At 46.5% G+C, this 10,889-nt stretch overlaps 1 protein-coding gene across 1 annotated transcript in view; it reads left to right on the top strand.

Moving 5' to 3' along the window:
* Nucleotides 1–594: 594 nt before the first annotated feature.
* LOC129827283 (uncharacterized) overlaps nt 595–10,889 on the top strand; it is a 28,413-nt gene continuing 18,118 nt past the window's right edge. The window contains exon 1 of the mRNA XM_055888013.1: nt 595–636. Coding sequence (XP_055743988.1) covers nt 595–636 — 42 coding nt within the window. The remainder of the gene's footprint in view (nt 637–10,889) is intronic.

Here is a 10,889-nt window from a genome sequence, read left to right as displayed (position 1 = left end):
TTCTAGATAAGCAGAGAGAGTGTGTATGTGCTGTTTCATGTTTGTTTGTGTTTATGAATATGTTTCTACCTCCTCTGAGTTATTAACCACTGAATATCATACCTCCCCCCTCCCCTCCCTTTCTCCCTCTCTCTCCTCTTCCCTCCCTCTCCCTCCCCCACCTCTCGCTCTCTCTCCCTACCTCCCCTCAATCCCTCCCTCTCTCCTAGCCATATGTCTATGTACTGTATAGTGAAAGTGGCTGTATTTGGGCAGGTCTTAATCAGGTTCCAGTGAAATATGATAAGACAGGTTATTTCATTAGTGCACAGAGTGATAGCAGCTCATCGCTGCTCAGACACCTATGAGTTCACATCTCTCTCTCTCTCTGTCCCTTGTTTTGTAGTGCTCTAAGGGGAGGCAGGGTCAGAGGGGGGATGACACACTTAGCGTTTCGTGTTTGTGTGTGTGTGTGTGTGTGTGTGTGTGTGTGTTAGAGAGGGGCAAACATAAAATGAAAGAAAATAAAGATGGAGGTAGTGAGAAAAGAGAGAAAGCGATAGATAATGAGCGGAGTGGAAATAGCCTGACGACGGCGTCAGCAGAGGGGACCGAATGACCCCTGTGGCCTTCCAGAGTTCCAGAGTGCTACAGATGGTAATGTTGTTGATGTTTGTTTGTGTTGACAGCAGACCTTTAACATGGTCCACTTCACACTAAAAAAACATAGCAACATGTTTTCAAACGACTCTCATATTACAGCTAATTTATTAGATACTTAACGAGCAACACAATTAAATACACTAATCCCCAATTCCAAATCGACCCCCAGTCCCTACTTGATCGGTGAAAGCAACATAGTGAGAATCCCTCCCAGCCTGTCCAAAGGCAAAGTTCAGCTTACCACATTGCTTTTCAACCTATCCAATAGTGTCAGGTCTAAAGGGCCAATGGGTTAAGGGGTTGATTTGGTATTCAGCGAATGCATAATAACAAACCTATGGTGCGATCTACAGTTGGGTAGAACCACCCAGGTACAATATCTGATATCAAATTACAATGCAGTCATCTTTCCACATGCCTGAACTAAACGTAACCAGAGGCCCCTTCAGTTCCTCCACACCTGAACGACTTGTGAATGGTGCCGGAGGACATCCCAGTGAATGGTGAATACTGTACGTTGTGAATATCAACGCTGTATGGCCAACAAGGACAACCGTCTTAAATTATGTACATGTGGTTCTTATTCCTCTTTATCATTTGTCACCCCTGCTAACTCATGATGTCTGTTTCCCTTTGCTCTCCTGTGTGTGTGTGTGTGTGTGTGTGTGTGTGTGTGTGTGTGTGTGTGTGTGTGTGTGTGTGTGTGTGTGTGTGTGTGTGTGTGTGTGTGTGTGTGTGTCATACCTCCTGTGGATTGGTCCTCTGTGTCCTGGGAGATAAAGTTGTCCACTTCCTCCCTTTTGAATTCCCAGAATGCTGATATATGTCTGCTTTCTGCAGGGACTGTCATAGCTGCTCTATTGTTTTGATGTAGCCAGAAACAGAGGGGGGGGCAGAAAGAAAGAAACAAAGAGCGGGGTTGTTAAGAGAGGGAGATAAAAAGAGGGAGATGGTAAGGAAGAGAAGGGGAGAGAGACACACAGAGAGAGAGAGAGAGTGAGACAGCTGGTGCATGAGGATGCCGGGGACGTGGTTTTAATGACCAACTTCCCTAATGACCAACTTCTGCAACCATACAACACAACCCTTTTATGCGTCACTCTCTCTTGTGTGTGTGTGTGTGTGTGTGTGTGTGTGTGTGTGTGTGTGTGTGTGTGTGTGTGTGTGTGTGTGTGTGTGTGTGTGTGTGTGTGTGTGTGTGTGTGTGTGTGTGTGTGTGTGTGTGTGTGTGTGTGTGTGTGTGTGTGTGTGTGAGAGAGAGAGAGAGAGAGGATAGAAAGATGATGAAGGGGAAAAGGACAGTGAACATGGGGATGGAAGAGGGAGCTTAACTGTGGATGGAAACACGCGCACACACACACACACACACACACACACACACACACACACACACACACACACACACACACACACACACACCATGGCATTTGGATTCCATTAAAAGTATATTTTTCTGATCAATAATTTAATAACCTGAAAGGATGAAGGACTCCTCATAATCAATAAAGCTTTGTGTGTGCGTGTTTATGGAGGTAAGGATCACAAAAATCTCCTTACCCTTTCACAGTTGTCTCAGCTTCCCCCACACCTAACTCAATCAACCCGACTCCACTAACACACACAGCCAGTCGTTACACTGATAACCACACTACAACCATTAACCACACTATCGAACAACCACTTTGTTCATTAAAATAACAGACTCATTTTGGCCTCCATGCCCTGAATTTAACTACCTGTAACAATAGCTGAGCATTACAAAATGACATCCGGTTTGGAGCGAGCGGTCGCATTTGCATTCGCTCTGCAGGTAGTATAACTTTTCATTTCATTTTCATTACATTTCATTATAGTACAACGGTTTAATTTGTCTAACCTTAGCAATTTCTTCTTAGCTAGCTACTTAGCCGTCTGTGTATAAAAGATAATTGCGTAATTATCGTATTCCGTCGTCTATCGTAGTCCACACTGCTATCTGCCCAGCAGCTAGCAAACGTCCACCGTCTACCGAATAGTAGTATAAACTTTTCATTACATTTCATTATAGTACAACGGTCTGATTTTCATTTTCACTACAGTACAACGGTTTGATTTGTTTGATCTTAGCTAGCTACATAGCCGTCTTTGCATCAAACATAATTGTGTAGTTATTGAGGTTCGCCAGCCAGCTATTTTCGCCCTAACGTAACGCAACGTAGCCAACACTGCTAGCTAGCCAGCTTGCCACCGAATAGCAGCATTGTAGAAACGAGTGCATTACAACGGAACGACTTGATCAGTGTAGTGTTGGCTGACTACACAGTTGTCTTTGCTATCTTTGATTTGTATTTGTTCGATCTTAGCTAGCTACTTAGCTGGCTACATAGCCGTCTTTGTATCGGTGATAATTGTGTAGTTATCAAGGTTCGCTGAGGTTCGCTAGCCAGGTATTCTCGCCCTAACGTAACGTAGTCAACCCTGCTAGCTAGCCAGCTAGCCACCGATTAGCAGCACTGTAGAAACGATTACATTACAACGGAACGACTTGACTTGTGTAGTGTTAGCTAGCTACATAGTTTTCTTTGCTATCTTTTTATCTAAGATAATTGTGTAGCTTTGAGTAATTATCGGTTAGCTAGCCAGCTATTTTTCGCCTGCCGCGCTGCCGTCCTCCTACCTAGCCAACACTGCTAGCTAGCCAACTTCTACCGAATAGCAGCACTGTAGAAACTTACATTACAACGGAACGACTTGATTAGCGTAGTGTTAGCTAGTTGTCTTTCCTGTCCTTGTATCCATGATAATTGTGTAGTTTAGAGAAATTTAGTGAAATTGTCGAGGTTACCTAGCCAGCTTCACTTTCAACAACGTAGCCACTGCTAGCCAGGCTACTTCACCAGCCAGCAGTACTATATCATTTTAGTCAATAAGATCTTGTATTTTATTCTTATTTTTTTGCAACGTAAGCTTAACTTTCTGAACATTCGAGACGTGTAGCCCACTTGTCATTCTAATCTCCTTTGCATTAGCGTAGCCTCTTCTGTAGCCTGTCAACCATGTGTCTGTCTATCCCTGTTCTCTCCTCTCTGCACAGACCATACAAACGCTTCACACCGCGTGGCCGCGCCCACCCTAACCTGGTGGTCCCAGCCCGCACGACCCACGTGGAGTTCCAGGTCTCCGGTAGCCTCTGGAACTGCCGATCTGCGGCCAACAAGGCAGAGCTCATCTCAGCCTATGCGTCCCTCCAGTCCCTCGACTTCCTGGCACTGACGGAAACATGGCTCACCACAGATAACACTGCTACTCCTACTGCTCTCTCTTCGTCTGCCCACGTGTTCTCGCACACCCCGAGACCTTCTGGTCAGCGGGGTGGTGGCACCGGGATCCTCATCTCTCCCAAGTGGTCATTCTCTCTTTCTCCCCTTACCCATCTGTCTATCGCCTCCTTTGAATTCCATGCTGTCACAGTTACCAGCCCTTTCAAGCTTAACATCCTTATCATTTATCGCCCTCCAGGTTCCCTTGGAGAGTTCATCAATGAGCTTGATGCCTTGATAAGCTCCTTTCCTGAGGACGGCTCACCTCTCACAGTTCTGGGTGACTTTAACCTCCCCATGTCTACCTTTGACTCATTCCTCTCTGCCTCCTTCTTTCCACTCCTCTCCTCTTTTGACCTCACCCTCTCACCTTCCCCCCCTACTCACAAGGCAGGCAATACGCTTGACCTCATCTTTACTAGATGCTGTTCTTCCACTAACCTCATTGCAACTCCCCTCCAAGTCTCCGACCACTACCTTGTATCCTTCTCCCTCTCGCTCTCATCCAACACTTCCCACACTGCCCCTACTCGGATGGTATCGCGCCGTCCCAACCTCCGCTCTCTCTCCCCCGCTACTCTCTCCTCTTCCATCCTATCATCTCTTCCCTCTGCCCAAACCTTCTCCAACCTATCTCCTGATTCTGCCTCCTCAACCCTCCTCTCCTCCCTTTCTGCATCCTTTGACTCTCTATGTCCCCTATCCTCCAGGCCGGCTCGGTCCTCCCCTCCCGCTCCGTGGCTCGACGACTCATTGCGAGCTCACAGAACAGGGCTCCGGGCAGCCGAGCGGAAATGGAGGAAAACTCGCCTCCCTGCGGACCTGGCATCCTTTCACTCCCTCCTCTCTACATTTTCCTCTTCTGTCTCTGCTGCTAAAGCCACTTTCTACCACTCTAAATTCCAAGCATCTGCCTCTAACCCTAGGAAGCTCTTTGCCACCTTCTCCTCCCTCCTGAATCCTCCTCCCCCTCCCCCCCCCTCCTCCCTCTCTGCAGACGACTTCGTCAACCATTTTGAAAAGAAGGTCGACGACATCCGATCCTCGTTCGCTAAGTCAAACGACACCGCTGGTTCTGCTCACACTGCCCAACCCTGTGCTTTGACCTCTTTCTCCCCTCTCTCTCCAGATGAAATCTCGCGTCTTGTGACGGCCGGCCGCCCAACAACCTGCCCGCTTGACCCTATCCCCTCCTCTCTTCTCCAGACCATTTCCGGAGACCTTCTACCTTACCTCACCTCGCTCATCAACTCATCCTTGACCGCTGGCTACGTCCCTTCCGTCTTCAAGAGAGCGAGAGTTGCACCCCTTCTGAAAAAACCTACACTCGATCCCTCCGATGTCAACAACTACAGACCAGTATCCCTTCTTTCTTTTCTCTCCAAAACTCTTGAACGTGCCGTCCTTGGCCAGCTCTCCTGCTATCTCTCTCAGAATGACCTTCTTGATCCAAATCAGTCAGGTTTCAAGACTAGTCACTCAACTGAGACTGCTCTTCTCTGTATCACGGAGGCGCTCCGCACTGCTAAAGCTAACTCTCTCTCCTCTGCTCTCATCCTTCTAGACCTATCGGCTGCCTTCGATACTGTGAACCATCAGATCCTCCTCTCCACCCTCTCCGAGTTGGGCATCTCCGGCGCGGCCCACGCTTGGATTGCGTCCTACCTGACAGGTCGCTCCTACCAGGTGGCGTGGCGAGAATCTGTCTCCTCACCACGCGCTCTCACCACTGGTGTCCCCCAGGGCTCTGTTCTAGGCCCTCTCCTATTCTCGCTATACACCAAGTCACTTGGCTCTGTCATAACCTCACATGGTCTCTCCTATCATTGCTATGCAGACGACACACAATTAATCTTCTCCTTTCCCCCTTCTGATGACCAGGTGGCGAATCGCATCTCTGCATGTCTGGCAGACATATCAGTGTGGATGACGGATCACCACCTCAAGCTGAACCTCGGCAAGACGGAGCTGCTCTTCCTCCCGGGGAAGGACTGTCCGTTCCATGATCTCGCCATCACGGTTGACAACTCCATTGTGTCCTCCTCCCAGAGCGCTAAGAACCTTGGCGTGATCCTGGACAACACCCTGTCGTTCTCCACCAACATCAAGGCGGTGGCCCGTTCCTGTAGGTTCATGCTCTACAACATCCGCAGAGTACGACCCTGCCTCACACAGGAAGCGGCGCAGGTCCTAATCCAGGCACTTGTCATCTCCCGTCTGGATTACTGCAACTCGCTGCTGGCTGGGCTCCCTGCCTGTGCCATTAAACCCCTACAACTCATCCAGAACGCCGCAGCCCGTCTGGTGTTCAACCTTCCCAAGTTCTCTCACGTCACCCCGCTCCTCCGCTCTCTCCACTGGCTTCCAGTTGAAGCTCGCATCCGCTACAAGACCATGGTGCTTGCCTACGGAGCTGTGAGGGGAACGGCACCTCAGTACCTTCAGGCTCTGATCAGGCCCTACACCCAAACAAGGGCACTGCGTTCATCCACCTCTGGCCTGCTCGCCTCCCTACCACTGAGGAAGTACAGTTCCCGCTCAGCCCAGTCAAAACTGTTCGCTGCTCTGGCACCCCAATGGTGGAACAAACTCCCTCACGACGCCAGGACAGCGGAGTCAATCACCACCTTCCGGAGACACCTGAAACCCCACCTCTTCAAGGAATACCTAGGATAAAGCAATCCTTCTGCCCCCCCCCCCCCCCCCCCCCCCCCCCTTAAAAGATCTGATGCACTATTGTAAAGTGGCTGTTCCACTGGATGTCATAAGGTGAATGCACCAATTTGTAAGTCGCTCTGGATAAGAGCGTCTGCTAAATGACTTAAATGTAAATGTAAATGTACACAACGATATACCACAAACCTGAATTTAATTAAACAGACTTGTATGATCGTGTCATCAGTGATTCTGGGCTTGATATGTTAGTATGACCGTGTCATCAGTGATTCTGGGCTTGATATGTTAGTATGACCGTGTCATCAGTGATTCTGGGCTTGATATGTTAGTATGACCGTGTCATCAGTGATTCTGGGCTTGATATGTTAGTATGACCGTGTCGTCAGTGATTCTGGGCTTAATATGTTAGTATGACCGTGTCATCAGTGATTCTGGGCTTGATATGTTAGTATGACCGTGTCATCAGTGATTCTGGGCTTGATATGTTAGTATGACCGTGTCAACAGTGATTCTGGGCTTGATATGTTAGTATGACCGTGTCATCAGTGATTCTGGGCTTAATATGTTAGTATGACCGTGTCATCAGTGATTCTGGGCTTGATATGTTAGTATGACCGTGTCATCAGTGATTCTGGGCTTGATATGTTAGTATGACCGTGTCAACAGTGATTCTGGGCTTGATATGTTAGTATGACCGTGTCATCAGTGATTCTGGGCTTAATATGTTAGTATGACCGTGTCATCAGTGATTCTGGGCTTGATATGTTAGTATGACCGTGTCATCAGTGATTCTGGGCTTGATATGTTAGTATGACCGTGTCATCAGTGATTCTGGGCTTGATATGTTAGTATGACCGTGTCATCAGTGATTCTGGGCTTGATATGTTAGTATGACCGTGTCATCAGTGATTCTGGGCTTGATATGTTAGTATGACCGTGTCATCATTGATTCTGGGCTTGATATGTTAGTATGACCGTGTCATTAGTGATTCTGGGCTTGATATGTTAGTTGTTCACCATTTTAGCCTCCCGTCATTGAATGCTGTCTGTATGGTTCTCTATAAACACATCTCAATGTCACTACGTCTGTCAGATGGTGTTGCACTTCACGGTAATTGTCGAGTGCTTTCAATTATGCTACAAGGCCAAGGGGTCTCTCTCGTTCACTCTCCCTCCATCTACTTCCCTCTCTCTCCCTCCTTCATCTACATCTCTTTCTCTCTCTCTCTAACACTCTCACTCTGCGTTCTCGATCTCGGTCTCTCTTTTCAAATTCTGGGAGGACAAGCTGAGCTACTGCCAAGGCAATAATGAGAGCTGTCAAACTCCAACAAATGAACAGGTGAGAGAGAGCGCAACTGGGAGAAAGAGGGAGACGTGCATATGAAGTACTGCAGTGACAAACATGTACTCTCTCGCTCTCACTCTGTCGCACACACACACACACACAAGCGCACACACTCGCAGCCGTTCTCTGTTTACCTTGTGTATCTATTCTCCAATTTGCAGTGAATAAGTTATTTAATGCACTTTGCCATAGTGCTGCATGGGGAGTGAGCAGATGTAATTTATGTCTGCCAGCTTCAGCAAATAGAGTCCACGAGAGATGGCGGAGATGCAATGACCACGTGATAGAGACCAGTGCCAGTTACGCTGTGTGTGTGTGTGTGTGTGTGTGTGTGTGTGTGTGTGTGTGTGTGTGTGTGTGTGTGTGTGTGTGTGTGTGTGTGTGTGTGTGTGTGTGTACGTCAATGGAGAGATTACAGTAGAAGTTAAGGGCGGCAGAGCATTTCAATTGCTGTCGCTCTGTTGCTGACATGAAATATGCAAAGATGTTGTTTTACAACCATTACACAAAACCCAATCATTCAAAATAGCAAGACATTAAATGATTCAACACATAAAAACTTACCGTGCAGGTAAACACACACACACACACACAGTCTTATTGCAGCCTTCTCAGAGAATAACCCTGTTTCTCAAACTAGTAGAGTGATGGGGGGAAGAGGAGGTGGTGGAGGAGAGAGATGATTCTAAAACCAAGGGATGAATGGAGTGGAAGATTAAAGAAGAGGAGAGCAAATTGAAAGTATTGAGTAGAGAGAAGAGGAGTGTCAGTCTGAATAGAAAGAAATATGGAGGTGGAGAGGTAAATTGAGACATGGTCCAAAGTGGAGAAGAGAAATGAAGAAATGAAATGGAGGAGAATCATAGACTCAGAAAGCAGGGAATGGTGACGAACAGAAGAACGAGTACTGTATTGTGGAAAAGAGACGGAGAGATGTGGAGACAGAGAGGGAGACGTCCAGTATATTGGAATGAGAGATGAGGATGGGAAAATAGAAACGAGGAGATAGAAATGGAAAAAGGTAGAGATGGAGAGAGAGAGAAATGGAAAAATGGAGAGATGGAAAGAGAGAGCAATGGAAAAAGGTAGAGATGGAGAGAGAGAGCAATGGAAAAGGGTAGAGATGAGAGAGAGAAATGGAAAAATGTAGAGATTGAGAGGGAGAGAAATAGAAAAAGGTAGAGATGGAGAGAGAGAAATGGAAAAAGGTAGAAATGGAGAGAGAGAGAAATGGAAAAAGGTAGAGATGGAGAGAGAGAAATGGAAAACGGTAGAGATGGACAGAGAGAGAAATGGAAAAAGGTAGAGATGGAGAGAGAGAGACATGGAAAAAGGTAGAGATGGAGAGAGAGAAATGGAAAAAGGTAGAGATGGAGAGAGAAATGGAAAAAGGTAGAGATGGAGAGAGAGAAATGGAAAACAGTAGAGATGGACAGAGAGAAATGGAAAAGGTAGAGATGGAGAGAGAGAAATGGAAAACGGTAGAGATGGACAGAGAGAAAAATGGAATAAAGGTAGAGATGGAGAGAGAGAGAAATGGAAAAAGGTAGAGATGGACAGAGAGAGAAATGGAAAAAGGTAGAGATGGACAGAGAGAGAAATGGAAAAAGGTAGAGATGGAGAGAGAGAAATGGAAAAAGGTAGAGATGGAGAGAGAGAGAAATTGAAAAAGATAGAGATGGAGAGAGAGAGAGAGAAATGGAAAAAGGTAGAGATGGAGAGAGAGAGAAATGGAAAAAGATAGAGATGGACAGAGAGAGAAATGGAAAAAGGTAGAGATGGAGAGAGAGAAATGGAAAAAGGTAGAGATGGAGAGAGAGAGAAATGGAAAAAGGTAGAGATGGAGAGAGAGAGAAATTGAAAAAGGTAGAGATGGAGAGAGAGAAATGGAAAAAGGTAGAGATGGAGAGAGAGAGAAATGGAAAAAGGTAGAGATGGAGAGAGAGAAATGGAAAAAGGTAGAGATGGAGAGAGAGAAATGGAAAAAGGTAGAGATGGAGAGAGAGAGAAATTGAAAAAGGTAGAGATGGACAGAGAGAGAAATGGAAAAAGGTAGAGATGGAGAGAGAGAGAAATGGAAAAAGGTAGAGATGGAGAGAGAGAGAAATGGAAAAAGGTAGAGATGGAGAGAGAGAGAAATGGAAAAAGGTAGAGATGGAGAGAGAGAGAAATGGAAAAAGGTAGAGATGGAGAGAGAGAGAAATGGAAAAAGGTAGAGATGGAGAGAGAGAGAAATTGAAAAAGGTAGAGATGGAGAGAGAGAGAAATGGAAAAAGGTAGAGATGGAGAGAGAGAGAAATGGAAAAAGGTAGAGATGGAGAGAGAGAGAAATGGAAAAAGGTAGAGATGGAGAGAGAGAGAAATGGAAAAAGGTAGAGATGGAGAGAGAGAGAGAAATGGAAAAAGGTAGAGATGGAGAGACTCATGAAGAGAAACAGTAGGAAGATGAAAGGATCTGTAATAAATATCAGGGGTTGAGGGGAAAGAAAGATGGGGTGAGGAGGACATAGCAGTGGAAAACGAAGAAAGGGAGGGAGAGAGAAAGGCGGGAAGAGACAGAAAAGGGTAAAGAATGATGGAGAGAGAGGAGGATAGTAGAGAGAAGGAGGAAGGGAGGGAGAGATGGAAGAGAAGAAAGCCTTCAGCGATGAGACCATTACAGGGGGATAATAAAGAGTTCCACTCTGTCACACGCGCCATTCCAGCAGCATCACGCTGACCCCAAAGTGTCAACAAGCCAATAGACTGAGTATCAGCGCATTAAGACATGTCCCCAACGCATATATACTGAACAAAAATGTAAACGAATCAATTTCAACAATTTTACTGAGTTACAGTTCACATAAGGAAATCAGTCACTTGAAATAAATACATTTGGCCCTAATCTATGGATTTCACATTACTGGGCACGAGCGCAGCCACTG

The sequence above is a fragment of the Salvelinus fontinalis genome, chromosome 29 (genome assembly GCF_029448725.1).
Source record: "Salvelinus fontinalis isolate EN_2023a chromosome 29, ASM2944872v1, whole genome shotgun sequence".
Classification (NCBI taxonomy): domain Eukaryota; kingdom Metazoa; phylum Chordata; class Actinopteri; order Salmoniformes; family Salmonidae; genus Salvelinus; species Salvelinus fontinalis.
Note: the sequence above shows the minus strand (reverse complement) of the source record. Positions and strands in the feature narration are given on the sequence as shown.